Source organism: Panicum virgatum, chromosome 4N (assembly GCF_016808335.1).
Source record: "Panicum virgatum strain AP13 chromosome 4N, P.virgatum_v5, whole genome shotgun sequence".
Lineage (NCBI taxonomy): Eukaryota > Viridiplantae > Streptophyta > Magnoliopsida > Poales > Poaceae > Panicum > Panicum virgatum.
The window spans coordinates 16,849,387-16,873,139 of NC_053148.1; the positions used below are offsets into that span (position 1 = coordinate 16,849,387).

The following is a 23,753-nucleotide window of genomic DNA, read 5'->3' on the forward strand; positions in this document are numbered from 1 at the left end:
TCCGGATTTATCCTATGCTATGAGTTTGGTTAGTAGATACATGTCTAGCCCTAGTAAAGAACAGCCCTAGTAAAGAACACTGGAATGTTGTTTAGTGGATTTTCATGTACCTCCGAGACGCAGCATATGCTTGTTTGAAATTTGGCAGGACCGATAGGGGACTTATTGGCTATGTGAATTCAGATTTTGCTGCTGATTTGGATAGGTGAAGGGCACTCACAGGTTATGTATTCACTAATTATAGTTGTGCCGTGAGTTGGAAGGCAACATTGCAGCCTATTGTTGCTATGTCTACCACTGAAGCAGAATACATGGTTATTGCTGAAGCATGTAAGGAGTCAATTTGGCTGAAAGGATTGTTTGCAGAGCTTTGTGGAGAGGATTCTTGCATTAACATGTTCTGTAATAGTCAAAGTGTCATATGTCTCACTAAAGATTAGATGTTTCATGAAAGGACAAAGCACATTGGTATCAAGTATCATTATGTTTGTGATGTGGTCACACAAGATAAGCTAAAGGTATGTAAGATAAGCACTCATGATTATCCTGCTGATATGACGACAAAATCAGTTTCTGTTGCTAAGTTTGAGCTCTGCTCAAATTTAGTTGGTATAATAATTTAGCCCAAGAGGCTGTTTGGCGCCGAAAGTATTTTCTTTGGTGTGTTCAGAGTGAAGGTTTTGGTTTATGCTACAAGAAGGAATTTGTTTTAAGGTGGAGTTTATTGAGTTGTGATCTAAATTCAGTTGTACACGTATAAAGGCCAACTTTGGACGGAGCGAAGTGGAGGCCGAAGTGGCCCATTTGTGTTGGATGCCTGCACCTGGGGGCGCCTGGGGGTGCGGGGGGCTCGCCCCCCACGGTATGGATCGTATAGCCCATTAGAGTTTCACCATTATACATATCTCTTGTAACTCGCTATTCGAATAGGAAAATCCTTGTAAATCTCTGACATTTGTAACAACACTCGATATAGTGAAGATTTGCTGGATGGCGCCGTAGTTTTTCCTTTCCACCTTGGGATGGTTTTCCACGTTAAATCTCGTGTCCTGTAATTGGTTTGTTCTTCTTCATCGTTTCTTTATCGTCCGTTTGTAACAGTTTCACTTCACTAGTCTAACTTTTTATTATTTTTTTTACTTTTCTAGGGGAGGTGGTGAGATCAGTTTACGAATTACCTACTCAGCACCTCAACCCAATTGTTTCTTCCGTCCAAAAGAATACAACTCTCGCTTTTGAAAGAGTTAAATAATTCGAAATTTAATAATTTTTTTGCAAAATAATATTAATATTTTTTGTCACAAATAAATATTATAAATTAATCATGGAACATATTTTTATACTAAAAATATTTAAAGATATAAATATTAGTAACTTTTTACAAAATTAATTAATATGAAATTGTTTATCTAAGAAAACGAGAGTTATACTATATTTTTAGTACGGTGGGAGTAGGAGAAAGTAGACACACGTAAGACAGCAAGTGCCTCGTACCCTACTGTTCCCGTCTCCTCGCGCGTCGGCGTCGCTGCTGCCTGCTGCCTTCGATCCCCCCCCGCAAATTCCCGCCGCCACCTCCCTCGTCTCTTCCAAGCAGGCGTCACACGCTCCAGGCAAGCAATCGAAATTCCCCGCCTCAGCTCCGGAACCTTCCCAAACCTCTCCTCACTCCCCGCTTCCCGATTCCTTCACCTAGGGTTTCGCACCTCCGCCTTCACCCCGCCGCGGGCGCGCGATGGGGGTCGGGCAGAAGCGGCGGCGTGGGGGCGGGGAGCTGGGCCGGGTGGCGGAGATCGTGATGGTACTGGCGGGCGCCGGGAAGGCGCGGGGCGGGCGGGCCCCGACGGCGGCGGAGCGCGCGCTCGCCGCCGAGGCCCGGGGAGCGCTCGCCGCCGTGGTGGCGGGGGAGGTGGAGCTCCGGCCCAGGGAGCTCTTCACGACCGATTCGGTTCGCGCGCTCGTCGAGGACCTCGGGCTCACCCGGCCCAGGGACCCCGCCGGGGTGGGATTCCGCCCGCGCAAGGCCTCCATCGCCCACAGGGTCCTCCTCACCAAGCGCAAGGTTTGGCGCTGACGCCTCGTCTCTGATCATTCATTCAGCGCTCACTCTATTCCCCTGCAGCACCGTGTGTACCCTTGATTTGGATAGTTACCCTCAGATTATGCATAGCCTATATGCTGAGATGGATGAGTAAACCTGCTGCCACGCCACCAGGCCAAGACTTGTGTGCATGAGCGATACACGGGGCCTTGATTCAGTTATTTAGCTTCGCCTTGTGCTAGAGGTGCAAATTGGTGACCCTTAGGTGCACCTCCAACCCTATTTAGTTCAAAGTTTTGTACTAATTTTTCAAATTGAGATCTCATTTCGGAGAAGTAGTACAAAATTTTGAACTAAATAGGGTTGGAGGTGCATCTAAGGGTCACCAATTAACACCCCTACCTTGTGCCGTATCTGATATGATGCTACGAGTTGCAATAACAGCTAGTTTTTCTTATCGACATAATAACAATGTCATATAGTGATAAGTATAGTATACGGTGTCGACTTTATGCCCATGTGTGATACGCAGGGCCTTGAATCTGTGATATACTAAAACTGACATACGTTTTCTTTTTCATTTACTATGCATTGTATGCTAACCAAGAGATGAGCATGACATACGTTGCAATTCATGGGCTGAAGGCTCGATAGAGTATTCCGTATCAATATGTTATACTATGAATCTGCACCTTATGAGCATGTATACTACAAAAGGAACCTTCTACAAAAAGGGATACGCGCATCGCATGACAAAACGGGATAATGGGAAGAATGGATTTTTTTCTTGACTTGCTAGTATTTTTGAGTTTTTTTTTGTTCCATTTGATTCCCTTATTTTTTATGATAGAGCTCTAAGTAAGGAGGTGTATTCTCGCATTGCAGTAGTTCAAACATGCTAATGTGTCACATACACTGTAATCTAGTTGAATTGTACTGTTATCAGCTCAGATTATGCAAAATAAGTTTTATGCATCTTCATTGATCCTTTATTCCCTTTCCTTTCCTTTCCCATAAGTAGATGGAAGAAGGGAAGGAAGCTCTCGTCCCTTCAACTACTGTGCCTAAAATGACAGCCTCAAGTGCAAAAAATGGATTCCAGCATGCAGCTTCTAAGGTCACCACTGGATCACCCAGGAATCTGTCAACCCCAGTGACATCCCCAGTTATCTCGAAGCAGCCCTTGCTAAATGGAACAGTAACAGGAGCATCTTCTATAAAATCACCTAACATTCATTCAGCTGTTTCACTGCCACCTGTTGGCTCTGCAGATGTCAAAATGGAAATTGTTAAGGGTTCAAATTTCACATACAATGGAGGTACCGACAAGCTTTTATATCCCACTATTATGAATAGCACTTGTATTTATCATGAGGGCTCTAGGCCCAAATATATACATGTACAGGTGTTAGGAAATATGCACAAAACCCCTTATACAATAGGGAAAATACAAGAGATACATATACATCTAACACCCCCCCTCAAACTCAAGGTAGATCAACGACACTGAGTTTGGAGAGATAGAACCTGTGCTGAACTCGGGTCTGTGCCTTCGTAAAGAAATCTGCCAACTGAAGCTCTGAAGGCACATACTGAAGAATAATGACATCATCTTGTACCTGTGCTCGTGTATATGAAGCATCAACACCAATGTGTTTAGTAAGCTAATGCTTCACCGGATCACGAGCAATGCTGATGGCACCTGTACTGTCAGACAAAAGAGGAGTCGGCCCAGAAACAGAAACACCAAAATCCTCAAGCAACCACCGCAGCCAAGTAACCTCTGCTGTCACAAGAGCCAAAGCTCGCAACTCAGCCTCTGCACTCGAACGAGAAACTGCTACTTGCTTCTTAGTCTTCCAAGCAATGAGAGAACCACCAAGAAAAACACAGTAAGCAGAAAGAGATCGACGATTAGAGGAATCACTAGCCCAAGTAGCATCAGAATATGCCTGAAGCTGTAAAGAGCTGGAGCATGGAAAGAACAAGCGACGAGATATGGTCCCATGAAGATAACGTAGAACACGAAGGAGATGACTATAGTGAAGCTGAGTGGGAGCAGACACAAACTGACTCAGGATATGTATAGCATATGAGATATCAGGATGAGTAACACCAAGATAGGCAAGACTCCCAACAATATGACGATAACGAGTGGGATCTGCAAGAAGCTCCCCATCAGTGGCACGAAGATGAACATTAAGTTCCATGGGAGTCTCTACAGTACAATGGTCAGTGAGAGAAGCACGATCAAGAAGATCCTGAATGTACTTTTCTTGAAACAGATAAAAACCCTGAGGTGTGGAAGAAACCTCGATCCCAAGAAAGTAACGGAGAGGACCTAGATCAGACATAAGAAACTGCTCATTGAGACGTGCCTTCACAAAGGCAATAAACTGAGGATCATCTCCTGTGATGATCATGTCATCAACATAAAGAATGAGAAGAGTCCGACCACGAGAGGAAGTGTGAACAAAGAGCGCAGGATCATGAGTACTGGCAGAAAAGCCAGCAGCAGTGACCACAGAGGCAAAACGTTGAAACCAAGCACGAGGAGCTTGCTTGAGGCCATAAAGCGAGCGACGAAGACGACAAACCATACCCTCAGGGACCGAATACCCAGGTGGTGGCTGCATATACACTTCCTCACGGAGTTCACCGTTAAGAAAGGCATTCTTCACATCAAGTTGAGATATAGACCGCTCACGAACAGAAGCCACAGCAAGGAGAGTGCGAACCGTGGTCATATGAGCCACAGGTGCAAAAGTCTCATCATAGTCTCAACCATGCTCTTGCTGAAAACCACGCGCTATAAGACGAGCTTTGTAGCGCTCAAGAGAACCATCAGAGCGGGTCTTAACCTTGTAAACCCACTTACAAGTGATAGGACGGACATGTGCGGGAATAGGAACAAGATCCCATGTGCCAGTGCGCTCAAGAGCAGCAATCTTCTCTGCCATAGCATGCTGCCATTCCTGATGATGAATGGCATCACGGTAAGAAGTAGGCTCAGAAAGAACAGTACCCGCAAATCCAAGCCTATCTGGAGGCCGAATCGATTGCCGATCACGAAGAGCATACCGTGTAGAACCCACAGCAGAAGCTGTCTCATCATGAAGAGATGATACATCAGAAGAAGATGAATCATCAAGAGGAGAAGGTGCAACAGAGGTAGATGGCTCATCAAAAGGAGATGACGCATCAGAAGATGGTTTCGCAATCCGCCGAGTACGTGTGTAAACACGTGTGACAGGCGGTTTACTGTCATAAGCAGTGCCCACAGGAACCGGTGAAATATCCTCTGAAAAAGAAGGGACCACAGATGAAGGAGCCATAGAAGAAGGCTCCACAGGTGAAGGAACTACATGAGACTCAACAGAAACTTCAGAGGAAGGCACTAGGTGTGGAGGGGCAATAGGAGTATCAGGAAATAGTAGAAAAGAGAGTGGCTCAATGATAGATATATGAGAAGCATCAGGAGAAGGACGAGGATAAAAAGGACGAGACTCATCAAAAGTAACGTCCCGTGAAACCCTTATCCGATGGCCAACAGGATCCCAACAACGATACCCCTTATGCTCAGCACTATATCCCAAGAAAACACACTCAACAGATTGAGCGGTCAACTTAGTGCGCTCACGAGGTGCAAGAAGCACATAGCACACACATTCAAAAAGACGAAGACAAGAATAGTCAGGGAGCTTGCCACAAAGACGCTCATACGGAATCCCACCATGAAGAGAGGATGAAGGCTGAATATTAATCAGATAAGTGGCAGTGAAAATAGTTTCAGCCCAAAAATGGGGTGGAATAGAAGAAGCAATCATAAGAGCACGAGCAGTCTCAAGCAAATGACGATGCTTATGCTCAGCAACACCATTCTGAGCATGAGCACCAGGACAAGAGAATTGAGCAAGAGTGCCTTGCTCAGAAAGGAACTGACTAAGCGCTCCAGATAAATACTCCCCAGCAGAATCAGCACGAAAGACCCTAATAGGAGTATCAAACTGAGTACGGATCATGATCGCAAAATTTTTATAGATAGACAAAGCCTCACTACGATTTTTCATAAAGTAAATCCATGTGTGGCGAGAAAAATCATCTATAAAAATGATATAATATCTATGGCCTCCTTTCGAAACGAAGAGAGCCGGACCCCATACATCAGAATGAATAAGATCAAAAGGATGTTTCGACACCGAATCACTAGAATAGTAAGGAAGCTGGAGCTGTTTTCCTAGACGACAAACCTGACACTGTTCTAGAGATACATCACCAGAGACTGACCCTAAAAGACCACGACGAACGAGCGTAGACAGACGCGAACCACAGAGATGTCCCAAGCGATGATGCCACTGAGCAAAAGATGATGTGGATGATGTAGATGCAGCAGACCCAACAAGACTGGCAGAGGCAGCGGAAGGAAGACGAAGTCAGTCAAGCTCCCAAAGACGCTGAGAATCACGCCGACGAGGGCCAGTACCAACCAGGAGACCCGTGCGGTCCTGAACACAAGAGTCAGAATCAAGAATCACACGACAACCATGATCAGTGAGCTGGCCAGCAGAGATAAGCTGCATGGTTAGTTTGGGAATATAAGAAACAACAGGACATGAAAAGAGGGAGACAAAAGAGTTCCCTGCCCTGCAACAGAGAGAGACGATCCATCCGCAGTGTGAACAGTGATAGGAATAGATGGTGTGCTAATGGAAGAAAGACTGGTGCGATCAGGAGTCATATGAAAAGAAGCACTAGAATCTAGAATCCAAGGAAAATTACCTGAAGAAGACTGAGAAGCAGTAGCAGCATCTGACTGTGCAGAGGACTGAGTAACAGAACCAGCAGCTCCCGATGGCGCAGAGGCAGCAAGGCGACGAAGTAACATGAGCATCTCCTGTGCCTCAGAACCAGCAGAACTCCGCTGAGTGTCTCCAGTATCAGAACCACCAGCACTACTTGTACCCTGTGAAGCACGACCACTACCACGTCGGCGAGACTGATCTTTCTTCTTCTTGAAGCAAAATGCCTCCACATGAGTTTTCTTACCACAATAGCCACAGTGAAGACGACCACCCCCTCCTCCCTCAGAAGAAGACGCTGATGAAAGAGGCGCCTTAGGTGGAGGGGTGACAGCTGTAGACGAAGAAGACCGAGCAGCCAATACTGAAGAAGATGAAGACTGCAATAGACCAGCACTGCGAAGACAAAGCTCCTCATTACGAACAGCAGCAAGAGCCTCCATCAGAGAAACACAAGGCACACGAGAGACCAACTGAGCTCGAAGCTGCTCAAACTCATCACGAAGACGACTCAAAATGTCATAAGTGCGCCTAGTCTCCAGAGCAACCTTCTGAGCCTTACACGAGTCACAAGTGCTGGGTGATAGTGGAGGACCAATAGAATCAAGTTAACGCCACACTGCAGACATCTGAGCATAGAAATCATCAACTGTAGAATCACCCTGGCGCAAGAGCTGCTCCTGACGTAGAGCAGCAATATAGGTAGACTGACCAGTAGGCTCATAACGCTCACGAAGAAAAGCCCACATCTGATGTGCATGCTCAAAACCAACAATATCTGCAGAAATCTGCTCCTCCATACTAGCAGCAAGAACAGCACCAGCACGAGCATCCTCATCCAACCATGCCTTGTATGCAGCAAACTGAGACACATAGGACTCCATACTGGCATCATCATCATCAAGCATTTTTGTCTTCACATCATCAGTAGCCTTATCAGGAATAGTAGGCTTGACAGGAACAATAGGAGGAGATGGACAGGGTATATCACTAGTAATAAACTCCCAAAGACGAAGACCACGCATGTGCCATCGGAAGCGAGGAACCCAATCACGATAGTTAGTGCCATTGAAAAGCACCGGACATCGTGTAATCTGCACACCACCAGACGACGGAGCGGAAGAGGACGACATCCCAAACAGCAACTGGTGACGGCGAGAGCGCAAAGGAAAAGCGGCGGTCGACGGCGAGAGCGCAAATGAAAGCGGCGGCAGCAGCAGTTTTTTTTTTTACAAGTACCCTACTGACGAGTCCGGAGCAAAAGCAAACGACAAAAATGAGTCGACAGCAACCACCAGATCACAACAGTAGTCCTCTTTTTTTTTACACGGAAGGATTACCCCTGTAGCTCTCGATTGAAATCAACCGAGCAACCAAAACAGAGGAACCAGCACACGGAAGAAAAATCCTGGCGCAAGAGAAAGAAAGGAAAAAAAATCAAAGGAACAAACGCACGGAAGAAAACAGAGTCGCGCAGGAGCAGAGGTCCTGACGGTGACCCGTCCCTCCCGGCGAGAGCACCTCCAGGCAGATCCCAGCGGGCGTAGCAACCACGGGTGAGATGGCAACAGCGGCCGGTGGAGGAAGCAGTTGCGCGACCACGCGGGGGCGGGCGGAACTGCGGCGGCGGCCGGCGGAGGACGGCGACGGCGCGGCCACAGAAGATGACGGCGGCGGCGCGGCCACGGAAGATGACTGCGCGGCACGGCCCCGGAAGATCCCAGCGGCGGCGGCGCAGCAGATCCCGGTGAACAGGTGGGCAAGCGAAGGATTCGACAAAGAGGTTGCACAACAAAGCAACCGATCCCTTGCACGCAAGTGCAACGTGCAAAGGAGAGAGTAGGGAGACGCAGAAAACCCTAACCCTAAATTTTGGCTCTGTATACCATGTTAGGTTTTATGCACCAACCAAATGAACCCAAAAGCTTAAGCTATTGAGAAGAGGTGGGCAATCCACTAATACTTCACAACACTCCCACTCACATGCAACCGGAACTAGACGCAAATGTGGAAATAAAGAAGGGAGCAGAGGACTTAAAAGATGCCTCTACCAAGAATCGAACTCGAGACCTCTGGCTTTGAACCATGTTATGAATAACACTTGTATTTATCATGAGGGCTCTAGGCCCAAATATATACATGTACAGGTGTTAGGAAATATGCACAAAACCCCTTATACAATGGGGAAAATACAAAAGATACATATACATCTAACACCCACCACTATCCATGCTACAACAAATCTGTCCTTAAGACCATCCCTGTTTAATGTATAACTATGAGAAGGCTTTAGGTCCAGATCTACTTCCGATTTGGTAAAATGACTACTTGTGAATGAGTTTTATGTTTAAGGCGGAATTCATTCATAGAAACAAAATGTAAAATCCTGACAGACTACAAATTAATAAAATAAAGAAAAAGCAAGATGAGTTTCACAGTGAATTTATTTATTTCTCTTTGTTTTTTATTTTATAAACTTGAAGTAGAAGGTTGAGAGCCTCCAAAACAACAACAAAAAATGAATACGATCGCATATAGCTTGTGTTTGGCACTTGATATGTCCCCACAAAAATATGGCCATGCATAAAAAATATTTACACTTTTTTATTGTACACCATGACATCTTGCAAATTGGCATCTCATGTATGTTAAGTCTGTATGTTTTGTAATATATAAAAATAAATTAGAAAATGTGCATGTGATGTTAGAACAGGTGGCTTCTGTGCTGTATACAATTATCTGACACTTTTAGTCTTAAACATAGTGAGCACAGACAGTAGAAGTAACGTGCTCCTTGGACTGCAATATATTTACCCATATTTATTGGGCTAGTGAGATAGTATATCCTGCTTACATGATTAGCTATTCAGAATCCATGCAGTAACAGCTATGTTTTTGACAATGCATGCCTGCTAATCTCCGAATGGCGCACAGCATTCATATTTTTAAATTAACTAACACATTCCTTGTCACGGATGATAGTGTTTGAGGAAGGATTACGGCGTAGATTATACTTGAACGAAGTTACAGGACGCGGCCCTGGACCTCGCCGGCGCGACGGAGCTGTGGTGGCTCGACGGCGCACCAGGAAGGCAGGGCGGCGGCTTACAGATGGATATGATCTAAAGCCCGACTCTCCCTCCCTAATTCTTGGCTTATATAATGCCTTACACAAACCGACTCCTAAACAAACTCCAACTAACCTGAATTAACAAACTAGGACTCTAAACCCTGGCCGCTTGTTGCTTCCTGCTGCGCCGGCTATAGCCAAGCCCCCACATGACATCTCTCCCTCCCTGGAGAAGTAGCTCGTCCTCGAGCTGGAAGTGAGGGAACTGCTCACGAAAATCATCAAGCGCCACCCAAGAGGTCTTAGCAGCCGGAGCACCTTTCCACCGAACGAGAACCTCACGCCTTCCACGAGCTAGACGGCCGCGTATCACTGCTTCGGGCTCAACCACCACCCTGCCATGCTGAACCAAAGGTAATGGTGGCGTCTGAGAGGGTGGCTCACCATAGAACTTCTTGAGTAAACCCACATGGAACACATCATGTATGTGTGCTCCAGCCGGCAGCGCAAGCTTGTATGCCACATCCCCAATGTGCTCCACAATCTGGAAAGGACCAAAGAACTTCGGCCCCAACTTGCCCCGCCCTGTCACCTGCAGCGACGCCACCGGCCTATGGAGAAGCCGTAGCCATACCCAGTCGCCTGGAGAAAACTGCAATTCCCGGTGATAGCGATCACATGCTGCCTTGTGTTGCTGTTGAGCTTGTTCCAGACGGTCACGAACCTCAGACAAGAACTCATCTCTGTCCTTCATGGCTTTCTCCACTACAGGCAGCCGCGCATCGCCAGGAACATAAGAGCGAATGGACGGTGGAGGTCTCCCATACACCAGCTCAAAGGGCGAGGTCTTGATGGACTGCTGGTACGAGGAATTATAGCAGAACTCCGCCCACGGCAGCCACTCTAACCACTGACGTGGACGATCACCAGTCAAGCACTTCAAGTACATCGCTATTATCTTGTGTGTCGCCTCCAACTGACCATCTGACTGGGGATGGAAAGCAGACGTCATCTGCAGCTTTACACCCGCCAAGCGAAAGAGTTCGCGCCAGAACTCACTTGTAAACACCGGATCGCGATCACTGACAATGGACGCGGGAATCCCATGCAAGCGAACAACCTCTGAGAAGAGCGCACGAGCCACCGACGTTGCTGTGTAAGGATGGCCCAGTGGAATGAAATGAGCCGCCTTAGAGAACCGATCCACCACTGTCAAGATCACCGTCTTGCCGTTCACCTTGGGAATAGCCTCAACGAAGTCCATGGCCACATCAGACCAGACCGCCGTAGGGACCCCCAGCGGCTAAAGAAGGCCTCCCGGGTGGAGATGCTCACCCTTGTTACGCTGGCAAACGGAGCACGCCCGAACGAAATCCTGAACCACCACACGATCATTGGGAAGATGAAAATCAGCCCGCAGCCGGTGTAGCGTCTTGTGCACGCCCTCATGTCCCGTGCCATGGACGAGCTCCAGGATAGCTTGGCGCGCTGCCGACGTCGCCGCCACATAAACGCGCCCCTTGAACATAATCAGGCCGTCCACCATAGACCAAGGCACCGGTTTGGCACCCCCCCCCCCGAATGGCATCACATAGCTGGGACAAGGCACTGTCCCCATTGATTTCTTGCCGGATGTCATCGAAGAGGGAGAACTGGGGGGCTGAAAGTGCTAGCAGCTCCCCCTGCCCTTCGTCGCGGCGAGACAACGCGTCTGCCACCACATTCATGGCGCCCGGCTTGTACTCCATGACGAAGTCGAACCCCAGCAGCTTGCTTGCCACTGGTGCTGCGGGATCGTTGTGAGGCGCTGGTCGAGGAGGAAGCGAAGACTCCGGTGATCCGTGCGAACCACGAAACGGCGCCCCCACAGGTACGGGCGCCAATGTCGAACTGCTTGGACGAGCCCAATCAACTCTCGCTCGTAGGCAGCGAGCTTGGCGTGGCGCGGCGCGATGGGCTTGCTAAAGAACGCGATCGGCCCGGCGCCTTGGTGAAGCACCGCGCCAAAACCGGACCCCGACGCATCGCATTCGACGATGAAATCCCGGTCGAACGCCGGCAGCTGGAGCACGGGCGCCGTCGTGAGTGCGCGCTGGAGCGTCTGGAACGCGCACGCGGCCTCCTCGTTCCACCTAAAGCCCTCCTTCTTGAGCAGCGCGGTGAGCGGCGCTGCTATAGTGCCGAAGTCGCTGATGAAGCGGCGGTAGTACCCCGCCAGCCCAAGGAAGCCGCGCACAGCACGCGGGGACTTGGGAGGCGACCAATCCAGCACCGCCTGCACCTTCTGCTTATCCATGGCCACACCTTCTGCGGAGATGACATGGCCAAGGTACGCCACCGATGACCGCCCAAACTCGCACTTAGACTTCTTGAGGAAGAGCTAGTGATCCTGCAGGGTGCGCAAAACCGTGCGAACGTGGCGGAGATGCTCCGTCCACGATGAGCTGTAGATTAATATGTCGTCAAAAAACACAAGGACAAATCTGTGTATGAAAGGCAGGAGCACGTCATTCATCAGTGCTTGGAACGTCGTCGGGGCGTTGGTGAGCCCGAATGGCATCACCAAGAACTCAAAGATCCCTTGGTGAGTATGGAACGCCGTCTTCTCCACATCCTCCGGGAACATCAACACTTGGTGGTAGCCAGATCTCATGTCAAGCTTGGTGAAGAACACGGCGCCGCGCAGCTCGTCCAGAAGTTCCTCCACCACCGGGATGGGAAACTTGTCTTTAATCGTGGCGTCGTTGAGGGCGCGGTAGTCAACGCAGAATCTCCACGTGCCGTCCAGCTTGCGAATGAGGAGCGCCGGCGAGGAGAAGGCCAACGAGCTGGGACGGATGACCCCCTGGCGTAACATCTCGTCGCACTGTCGCTCCAACTGGTCTTTCTGCGTGTGCGCGTAGCGGTAGGGCCGGACAGCCACGGCACCGACGCCCCGCTTGAGACGTATGCGGTGGCTGAGGTGACGGCGCAGTGGGAGTCCCTGGGGCTCCGCGAACAGTCCCGCAAACTCCTCCAGGAGGGCGTCCATGAGGTTGTTGAAGGAATAAGTCTATGTCATCTTGGTCTTTGTGGGTCTCCACCTAGGACAGCATCTAGGACAGGTTTTAGTTTTCTTTTGACTAGCATCTGTGCATGCTGCAGCCCAACTCCTTGCATGGTACCTGTGCAGCACGTTGAGCACCTTAGGAGCATCTTAGACTAGTGTGTTGGCTGCCCTGCAGCCCTTGTATAAAAGAGTGGCCACCCCTCCCGTTGGAAGGCATGGCATCGTGTTTGAGTGAATGAAAAAAACCCAGAAAATTGCCCCAACACTGAGTTTCATCCTCTCAACTCAATGAGTGAAAATTGAGCTTCTAACAATTGGTATCAGGGCCGTACTATCCTGTAGGTTGGACATCTCCTGCTCTTCTCTCTCCCTAGCGCAGCAGCAGCCACAAACTGTAGCAACAGCTAGCGCAGCAGCAGCTGTAGCAGCACCTGCTGCAGCCTCTACTCCTCCCTCCTCCCCTGTGCAGACGAGCAGCAGCTCGTCTGAAGCAGGCTCGTCCCCACGCAGCAGCCCCCCTGTGGCCCGCCATGTCCGCAGGACCGTCTCGGCGCTCGGTCGCCTCGAGCGCGCGGCTCCAGGAGGATGCCGAGCTCGCTGCGGCAAAGGAACGCGAGCGAGCGGCAGCGAAGACCGCTGCAGCGGCGGCAAGGGCAGCAAGGCTGGCGGCGGCGGAGCTAGTAGCAGCGAGGGCGGAGGTGGAGGCAGAGGCGGCCGCGGATGCCGCACACGCAGCAGCCGCGGATGCTGCGGCCCTGCGCGGTAGCAGCGCCAGCAGCTCCGTCTCCGTCGGTGACAGCACCGACGCGGAGCTTCGGCTGGCGAGGGAAGCGGCGCGACAGAGGACGGCGCTGTGGGCGGCCGCGCACTCCCGCGGGCGCGGCGGCGGCAGCCTATGGCGCGAGCGCAGGGGGGCAGCCTGGACGGGCGCGCGCGGCGCCCCTGGCGGCGGCGCGCACGACGACGGCCGCGCCCCTGGCGGCGGCGCGCAGGGAGGTGGCGGCGCTCCTGGCTGGGGCGCGCGCGGCGGCGCCCCCGGCTACCACGGCCTCCAGGCGGTGGTCCGGGACGTTGGTCCCGGTGGCGGGTGGCCAACCCTCACCAAGTCCAACTACGTCGAGTGGGTTGCGGTGATGAGGGTGAGGCTCCAGGTGCGGCACATGTGGGATGCCGTCCAGTACGACGACGTCGACTACGACGAGGACCGTCGGGCGCTGGATGCGCTCATCGCCGCAGTCCCTCTCGAGATGCAGTTCTCGCTTTCGCAGAAGGAGACTGCCAAGGAGGCTTGGGACGCCATTGCTGCGGCTCGCATCGGCAGCGACCGCGCCCGCAAGTCCACATTGCAGGCGCTTCGCAAGGAGTGGAAGAACCTGGCCTTCAAGCCAGGTAAAGACGTCGACGACTTTGCTCTCCGTCTTAACACACTGTTGCAGAAGATGGTGACGTTCGGCGACGACACCTACGACGAGGAGAGAGCTGTCGAGAAGCTCTTCCGGTGCGTCCCCGAGAGGTACAGGCAGACCGCTCGCTCGATCGAGTCTCTGCTGGACCTCTCCACCATGACGATCGAGGAGGCGATTGGTCACCTCAAGGTCGTCGACAGCGACGAGCCACAACCTCCCTCGGGAGGTATCTCCATCGGCGGGAAGCTCCAACTCACTCAGGAGCAGTGGGAGGCCTGGCGCGGTGACAGGAAGAAGGGGGGCCCTCTTCCTCGACTGGTGGCCGCAAGCGCGGCAAGCCGCGCAGGGGGCGCGGAGGTGCCCAGGCCGGGGCACGAGGGCGCGCCGAGGGCGCCGCCCGCGGAGGCGCTCAGGGCGGCGCCGCCGACAGGCCCAAGGCGGCACGAGACGACGCCTGCCACAACTGTGGCAGGCCCGGCCACTGGGCCAAGGACTGCCCGCAGCGGAGCCGTGGGGGCCAAGCCCATATCGCGGAGGCCCAGCCGGATGACGAGGCACCGTCCGCCACCCTACTCCACCTCGACGAGCCGCGTGCCCGAGTCCTCGGCAATGGCTCCGACGACGACACGATCGACGGCTGGTACCTCGACTCTGGCGCCACGCACCACATGACCGGACGGCGGGAGTTCTTCTCCGACCTGGACACCGACGTAGGTGGCTCTGTCAGGTTTGGGGACTCCTCCGCCGTGGAGATCAAGGGCGTGGGCTCCGTGATTTTCACCGCCAAGTTCGGCGAGCATCGGATGCTCACCGCAGTCTACTACATCCCGGCGCTGTGGAACTCCATCATCAGCCTTGGGCAGCTCGATGAGAGCGGCTCACGCGTGGTGATCGACTGCGGGGTCTTCCACATCTGGGACCATCGTCGCCAGCTTCTCGCCAGGGTGGTTCAAGAGAAGAACCGCCTCTACATCCTCCACGTCGGGGTGGCCCAACCTCTTTGTCTTGCAGCTCGCAGGGACGACGAGGCATGGCAGTGGCACGAGCGCTTTGGGCACCTCCACTTTGAGGCCCTGAAGCGGCTCGGTGCCAAGGAGATGGTGAGAGGCCTCCCGTGCCTCGACCACGTGGAGCAGCTCTGCGACGTCTGCGTGCTGACGAAGCAGAGGCGGCACCCCTTCCCCCAGCAGGCGAGCTTCCGAGCCAAGGAGCGGCTCGAGCTCGTGCACGAGGACTTGTGTGGCCCGGTGACACCGGCCACACCAGGAGGACGGCGCTACTTTCTGTTGCTCGTCAACGATCTCTCCCGCTACATGTCGGTGATGATCCTCGGCAGCAAGGGAGAGGCTGCGGACGCCATCAAGCGTGCTCAGGCTGCTGCGGAGGCGGAGAGCGGCCGCAAGTTGCGCGTGCTGCGCACCGACAACGGCGGGCGAGTTCGCGGCGTACTGCGCGGATGAGGGCATCCAGCGCCACTACTCCGCGCCGTACAGCCCGCAGCAAAATGGCATCGTCGAGCGGCGCAACCAGACGGTTGTGGGGATGGCCCGGGCCCTCAAGCAGAGGGGGATGCCGGCTGTCTTCTAGGGAGAGGTGGTGGTGACGGCCGTGTACATCCTCAACCGCTCACCCAACAAGGCACTCGACGGCATGACGCCGTATGAGGCTTGGCATGGGCGTAAGCCAGCGGTCTCCCACCTGCGGGTCTTCGGCTGCCTCGCGTTTGCCAAGGAGCTTGGCCACATCGGCAAGCTCGACGACAGGAGTACTCCGGGAGTGTTCATCGGCTACGCGGAGGGCTCGAAGGCCTACCGCATTCTCGACCCGGAGACACAGCGTGTGCGCACGGCGCGCGATGTTGTGTTCGACGAAGGGTGAGGATGAGCGTGGGACAAGACAGTGGACGACGGCTCGGCTCCGACGTACGACGACTTCACCGTCGAGTACGTCCACTTCGAGGGAGCTGGGGGAGTAGGCAGCTCTTCTTCGCCGAGCATGCCTACCTCGGTCCCCGAGCCTCCACCGACTCCGGCGCCTGCTACACCGGCGGTACCACGCTCTCCAGCCACGACTCTGGCTGCGCCGAGTTCCTCGGCTACACCACCACAGCCGGCGACGCCACGCACTCCAGCTCCTGCTCATGCTGAGCACAGCCCGGTGGAGTTCGCTACTCCGCTCTCTCACGACGAGGAGCGCATCGACGCGTACCACGACGGGGAGCCGTTGTGGTACCGCACGATGGAGGACCTTCTCGGCGATCAGCCGACGCCAGGTCTGGTGCCTCACGACCTGGAGGCGCAGTTGCACCTCGCGTGCGACGACGGCGAGCCTCGGTCTTTCGAAGAGGCCGAGGGACACGTGGCATGGCGTGCCGCGATGCAGTCGGAGATGGATGCGGTTGTGAAGAACCACACCTGGGAGCTTGCCGATCTCCCTCGCGGTCACCGTGCGATCACCTTTAAGTGGGTGTTCAAGCTGAAGAGGGATGAAGCCAGTGCCATCATCAAGCACAAGGCTCGTCTGGTGGCACGAGGTTTTGTGAAGCAGGAGGAGGTTGACGATGCCTTTGCTCCCGTGGCACGGATGGAGTCCGTGCGACTTCTTGCGCTGGCTGCCCAGGAGGGCTGGCGCGTCCATCACATGGACGTCAAGTCGGTGTTCCTCAACGGCGACTTGAAGGAGGAGGTCTACGTGCACCAGCCGCCGGGATTCGCTATCCCCGGCAAGGAGGGTAAGGTGCTACGTCTGCGCAAGGCCCTCTATGGCTTGCGGTAGGCCGTAAGGGTGTGGAACGTCAAGCTGGACTCCACGCTCAAGGGGGATGGGCTTCGAGCAAAGCTCGCACGAGGCGGCCATCTATCGGCGGGGCAATGGCGACAATGCCCTACTGGTGGGTGTCTACGTCGACGACTTGTGATCACCGGCACCAAGGATGCGGAGGTGGTGGCGTTCAAGGAGGAGATGAAGGCCACCTTTCAGATGAGCGACCTGGGGCCTCTCTCCTTCTACTTGGGGATCGAGGTGCACCAGGACGACTCCGGGATCACACTTCGACAGACCGCCTACGCCAAGCGCGTCGTTGAGCTAGCTGGACTCACCGGCTGCAACCCAGCCCTCACTCCGATGGAGGAGCGGCTGAAGCTGAGCTGTGACAGCACGACGGAGGAGGTGGACGCTACGCAGTACCGGCGCCTTGTGGGGAGCCTCCGCTACCTCGCCCACACACGGCCGGACTTGGCGTTCTCCGTCGGCTACGTTAGTCAGTTCATGCAGCGACCGACGACGGAGCACCAGCAGGCCGTGAAGAGGATCATCCGCTATGTTGCGGGGACTTTCGACCACGGTCTCCACTATCCGAGGTGCCCTGGGGCGGCACACTTTGTCGGGTACAGCGACAGCGACCACGCCGGCGACATCGACACCAGCAAGAGCACGAGCGAGATCCTCTTCTTCATCGGCGAGTGCCTCGTTAGCTGGCAGTCGATCAAGCAGCAGGTGGTGGCCTTGTCCAGCTGCGAGGCCGAGTACATAGCGGCCTCCACTGCTTCGACTCAGGCGCTCTGGCTTGCTCGACTGCTTGGTGATCTCCTTGGCAGAGACACTGAAGCGGTGGAGCTGAGAGGGGACAGCAAGTCCGCTCTGGCCCTAACGAAGAACCTCGTTTTCCACGAACGGAGCAAGCACATCCGGGTGAGGTATCACTTCATCCGAGGCTGCTTGGACGAAGGAAGCATCAAGGCGGGCTACATCAACACCAAGGACCAGCTTGCGGATCTGCTCACCAAGCCCCTTGGGAGGATAAGTTCCTTGTTGCTTTGCTCCAGGACCGGAATGGTCCAACCCTCCCACAAAACGACGGACAAGACTTAGGGGGAGAATGAAGGAATAAGTCTATGTCATCTTGGTCTTTGTGGGTCTCCACCTAGGACATCATCTAGGACAGGTTTCAGTTTTCTTTTGACTAGCATCTTTGCATGCTGCAACCCAGGTCCTTGCATGGTACCTGTGCAGCACGTTGAATGGTCCAGGACCGGAATGGTCCAACCCTCCCACAAAACGACGGACAAGACTTAGGGGGAGAATGAAGGAATAAGTCTATGTCATCTTGGTCTTTGTGGGTCTCCACCTAGGACAGCATCTAGGACAGGTTTCAGTTTTCTTTTGACTAGCATCTTTGCATGCTGCAGCCCAGGTCCTTGCATGGTACCTGTGCAGCACGTTGAATGGTCCAGGACCGGAATGGTCCAACCCTCCCACAAAACGACGGACAAGACTTAGGGGGAGAATGAAGGAATAAGTCTATGTCATCTTGGTCTTTGTGGGTCTCCACCTAGGACAGCATCTAGGACAGGTTTCAGTTTTCTTTTGACTAGCATCTTTGCATGCTGCAGCCCAGGTCCTTGCATGGTACCTGTGCAGCACGTTGAGCACCTTAGGAGCATCTTAGACTAGTGTGCTGGCTGCCCTACAGCCCGTTGGAAGGCATGGCATCGTGTTTGAGTGAATGAAAAAAACCCAGAAAATTTCCCCAACACTGAGTGTCACCCTCTCAGCTCAATGAGAGTGAAAATTGAGCTTCTAACAGTTGTCGCCCGGCCCAGAGAGCGCCGCTGCGGAGAACCCCGGCGTGGTGTCGATGCCACGCCACAGCACGCGCTCGCCGCTTCGCTTGAACGCCATGGTGTGCTTCGCGAAGTCCCACAAGATGGGACCAAGGGTGCCCAGCCATTGAACCCCGAGCACCATGTCGTACTCGCCGAGGGGGAGGGCGTAGAGGTCGATGTCGAACGCCTCCCCGCCGATGCGCACGCTCTGGGCCAGGGCACGCCCCGGGGACGCGATGCGGTCGCCGTTTGCCACCGCCACCGATAGGCCAGTGTGCGCCGTCAGGTGGACGCCCGCCCGCTGCTCCATCTGGACGTCGATGTAGTTGTGCGACGAGCCGGAGTCCAGAAGGGCAACTGCCACGGCATCGCCGACGCGTACGTGGACCTTCATGGTTTGACACCCCTGCGCGCGAACGCCGGTGGCGGCGTGCAGTGAGATGCCCGGCTGGTATTGGGCGCCCGTGAGAGCCAGGCACTCTATCTCCTCGTCCACCTCTTCGTCGTCGTCGAACCCGATCACCTCGATGACGAACAGCTTCTTGCAGCGGTGGCCCAAGCCCCCACATGACATTCCTTGTATCCTAAATATTAGTTTGATTACAGTACCATTGTTATTTACTTAGAAAAAAGAAGAAAGTAATTGTGTGATCTCTGACCCATTCTCCTAATAGGAGAGACGTTAAAACAGATAAGTGGAGGAAGATTTCTTTTGTTTGCGAAAAAATATTCTTTTGAATGCGACACATAGGCATTCCTGTACATTTAATTTTGAATGCGACATATTCTTTTGAATCTTCTATACAGTGATACAAAGTTTTTGGTAGTTTGGGTAGGCTAGATACCCAACAAGAGCCACAAACTAAGAGAATGGAAAAGATAGTAATAAAATAAATTTATTACTAGTAGTCAAAGTTTGAACTGCTGTATCTGAAAATATTTTTCTCTAAGTCACCTGTAGGTGCAGAAACTATTGAACAGTCAAATAAATCAGGTCATCACACTGCTAATAATTCCAAAAGAAGTTCCTTACAGAGTTCCAGTCAAGCAGAGAAATCTGTGGATGAAAAGAGACCTGATATTTACCCTGTGACAGGAAGTGTTGGTATAGGATCTCAAGCTCCAAAGGGGGAGCTCTCTGTTCAGAAGCAAACAATCTTCTCCAATCACAAGGCAATAGCAAAAAACGTTGAACAGATTCTGCACCAACCTGCTAATCACTCTAGCTGCTGTGTGCCTTCAACTAAGTATATGAATACTAGACTGGACTGCCAGGTATGTAAAGTTCCTATCACCAATATGGGAAGTTTGCTTGTTTGCGATGCCTGTGAGAGGGGCACTCACGTAAAATGCCTTCAGTATTATGGGAAACAAAGTGTGCCAAAACCTGAGTGGTATTGTCCAACATGTGTGTTACATAGTAAGGGCCAATCCCTCCCTCCAAAATATGGCAAGGTTACAAGAGCTATTGCTTTTCCAAAGACTTGTATGATCAGTGGTGCACAGCCTTCGCAGATAGCAGCAGAAAACCCAACTGAAAAGGATGGCAGTAGTAATAAAAATGTAGGAGCAAATGGAACTGTTATCAATCAAAACACCAGCAAAGTTGGCAGCAATGTGTGCAAGAGTGGTACATTGGCTTTAGATGCTACTGGTTCTAAATCACCATCTGGTGCTGAACCTCAAAAAGACATTAAACATGATGAAACCTCATCTGTAGAAAAGGAAGGAAATGGCCTACCTTGTGATGATATACATACAGAAACTGCAACATTCTGCAACAAAGTATGGAGTAATGGAGCATTGACTTATGGTTCTGGCAGTCTTTCTGGGAGGCCTCATATGCATATCAAGAGCAGTTCTTCGAGTCCAGTGAATTATTCCACCCTGCAGGCTACAGAAATTTCAGGCATAAAGCAGGCGTACCATTCTTCCATTGTTTCTTCTGTAGAGAATTCTGAGAGCAAAGCACCAACTGATGAATTATGCCAAGAAGAAGTCACTAACAATAATCGGGTGACTTTAAATGGACATCATTGTTCTGAGCCTGAAATTATAGGGGATCGTAATGGATATGTTGGTTCCAGCACAGCTAGTATTGTTGATTGGGTTGGTGATGTCCTCAAATCTATTGACAACAAGACTTACTATAACTCTTGTAATATTGATGGCATAATATACAATCTTCATGATCATATTTTGATTGCCTCTGAAGGTGGCAAGTCTGGTCCGTGCAAGCTGCAGGTATATTTCCTTTCTTAGTGCTCTTTAATTACATTGCATATTGCATGCCATGATGTTGAAAGGCCTCAGTCCCCTCGTGGTAATGCATTCTAGGTTAATTGTTTTACCTTTTCTTACAGTTACTGTGGGAAGAGCATGACTCTGGTTCTAAACTGGCAATGGTTAATCCCTATGTCTTTGGCTCAGACATTCCAGGATCTATTAGCAAAGCATGCATTGATGAAGAGGATGAGGTGAGCCAACAAACTATTGTGATGAAATTGCAAACCATGATTGGAATGTTACTTTGGATAAGATAAGTATTATGGAACCTTACATGTGCCAATACTTCTTTTAGATGACATAAGCAACTATATAATAGTGTATGAATATGCAATTATTAAATCAACAAGAAACCAACCAAAGTATAGAGATTTTATTCTTAATACTATGAAAATCTTCTGCGAGTTATTGAGATGGGATGTTTCTCATACTTGTCTTGTGGTAGTATATACTTATAAGCTTCGCATGCAGGAGGATAGTTCCTATTGTGATAGTTTGATAAATGTTAATAACCTTCTTGATTTGCTTATTGCTGGTGTCTTCTTGCAGGTATATGGTTCAAACAATGATAGAATTTTATTATTGTCTGCTATCTGTGGCCCTTGTGAAGTACTACATGTTGACAAGTTTAGAGAAGAGACCAAGAGAAGATGTCAGTTAGATAGTTCGGTGTGTAGGTTGCATCCGATTTTCTTCTGCAGGTCTGTTTCATATCTTTTGGTATTTTCTATTACCTTTATTTAGTCAACAAATGTATTTATTTGCAAAACTCGTTGCCCAACCCCTAACCCCTAGTGTCGCTTAAGAGTCCAAGGCTACCATGCAATGCAGTCAACCTGCGCATCAACAGAACTAAGGATTCATTAAGCTTTTATTGCATTTTGATGTCAGAGATTGTGCATTGTTGCTCTTGGGGCTACTATCGGCCAATGCCATCACCAATATCATTACCATCTTGTTGCTAACTTTTGATGGCTCCTTGCCAAGGACATTGCCAGTACCATTGCTAGCATTGCCATTTGGCTTTGATACACTAGTATATTCCGTCAGTTCCATAAAACAAGTCATTCTAGGATTAAAAATTGTCACAAAAAAGCAAGTCACTTTACCCCATTTATGTGCATGTGCATGCAACAATCAATAAGTGCTAAATATGGCTAATAGATGGGGGCAAATAAGGTCATTTCACCTCCTTATTAATCTATCATAAAATTGTTAGAATGACTTACTTTTTAGGATGGAGGAGTCATCACATTTGCTTCAGTAGCTTCTGCTATCAGAAAAAGAAACTAATCACTATGCTGCAATGCTCCTAGGGATTTCATTGCTTCTGAATTATTTGTTTTATTAAAAGAAACTAATCTCTATGCTACAACAATCCAAGGATTGTTGCTGTGGTTATTATTTTTGGTTTGGCCTTAATTTTGCTTAGTCTGTTGACTCCGTTAGCTGTTCCTTGGCTATGAGTGGGAGGCCAGTGGCATTTATTCATCAGTTTAAGTACAGAAGATGTTTACCTCGGAAGCTCTTAATCCTGCACCGTTGTTTTCGCCTGTCTTAAACTAGTCTTTTTCCCCACACAAAAGTTTTGGTCCATATTAATTTAAAAGTACAAGTTACTTCAATAGTTCGTTTCTACATGTACATTTGCAAACTTTTATTTTTGATGTTGAATATGTTTAGTTTGAATATTTGCCATGAGAAAGCAATGCAAATTTTGTTTGGCTCACATGGAATTTTTATGCTTTTACTGCAATGGTTCTTCACCCCCCTTCTCCCCAACTTGTAATGATATTCATTACAAAAGTTCACACCAGTATAATTAATTACCATGGTTGATTGACGTTATTTTTCAGGTGGAACTATGATGATTCCACAAGCAGTTTCTATCAAGATTATAATGTTGACAATTAGATGGGTTCCTGGCAGTCTTTTATGTGAAAGAGTTGTCCCAATGTCAAATGCTGGGAGAAGCTTAAATCGGATTTTTGATCCATCGCCTTGATCTGAAACTTGAGCTCCGGGGATAATCAGACATCAGATTTTGTTCATGCAACCCTAACTCTTTGACCCCAGCTCCATGCTACGATGCATGCAACAATTGATAAGAGGTTTTCCCACTTCTCTTTGGCAGGTCTTGTAAAGTTTGGGAGAAGTGTGGAAAGAAGAGGCTGCTGAGCCCTATTATGCTGTATTTAATATCAATCCGTAGATGTTCCTTATGTACCATAATATGCTATATCCCTCCTCCCTGTAATTAGGTTGCGTTATGTAAGTCTGTAAGCTGTCAGGTTGCTTAGACGGAGTTTTGGTGTTTTAGGCCCCGTTCGGGTCCAAATGCTAATAGGTGAAAGTACTAAACTTTAGCACTAGTGTATCCAAATAGAAATGCTAACAGAGCGGACTAAAGTTTAGCTAAGACTTAAAAACTTTTGATAAAGATATGAGTGTTAATAGGTGCTAAAGTTTAGCATTTAATTTTAGCAGCTTCAAACGTA

General features: G+C 50.7%; 2 protein-coding genes across 6 annotated transcripts; one reads left to right on the forward strand and one right to left on the reverse strand.

Moving 5' to 3' along the window:
• The first annotated feature begins 1,479 nt into the window (after window positions 1-1,479).
• On the forward strand, window positions 1,480-23,753 carry LOC120670162. Of its 5 annotated transcripts, XM_039950226.1 has the most exons (7): window positions 1,480-1,613; window positions 1,697-2,062; window positions 3,063-3,360; window positions 19,931-21,213; window positions 21,333-21,446; window positions 21,805-21,956; window positions 23,112-23,753. In XM_039950226.1, exons 2-7 carry the CDS (start codon window positions 1,736-1,738, stop codon window positions 23,167-23,169), a joined length of 2,232 nt encoding a protein of 743 aa, XP_039806160.1. In that variant the 5' UTR covers window positions 1,480-1,613; window positions 1,697-1,735; the 3' UTR covers window positions 23,170-23,753. The 5 variants fall into 5 exon arrangements, with proteins under 5 accessions (XP_039806160.1, XP_039806162.1, XP_039806161.1 ...); XM_039950227.1 differs by having other exon boundaries at window positions 1,501-2,062; window positions 20,066-21,213; XM_039950225.1 differs by having other exon boundaries at window positions 1,502-2,062.
• LOC120670164 (uncharacterized mitochondrial protein AtMg00810-like) lies at window positions 3,044-6,107 on the reverse strand. The gene has a single exon (XM_039950231.1). It carries the CDS (start codon window positions 4,786-4,788, stop codon window positions 3,706-3,708), a length of 1,083 nt encoding a protein of 360 aa, XP_039806165.1. The 5' UTR covers window positions 4,789-6,107; the 3' UTR covers window positions 3,044-3,705.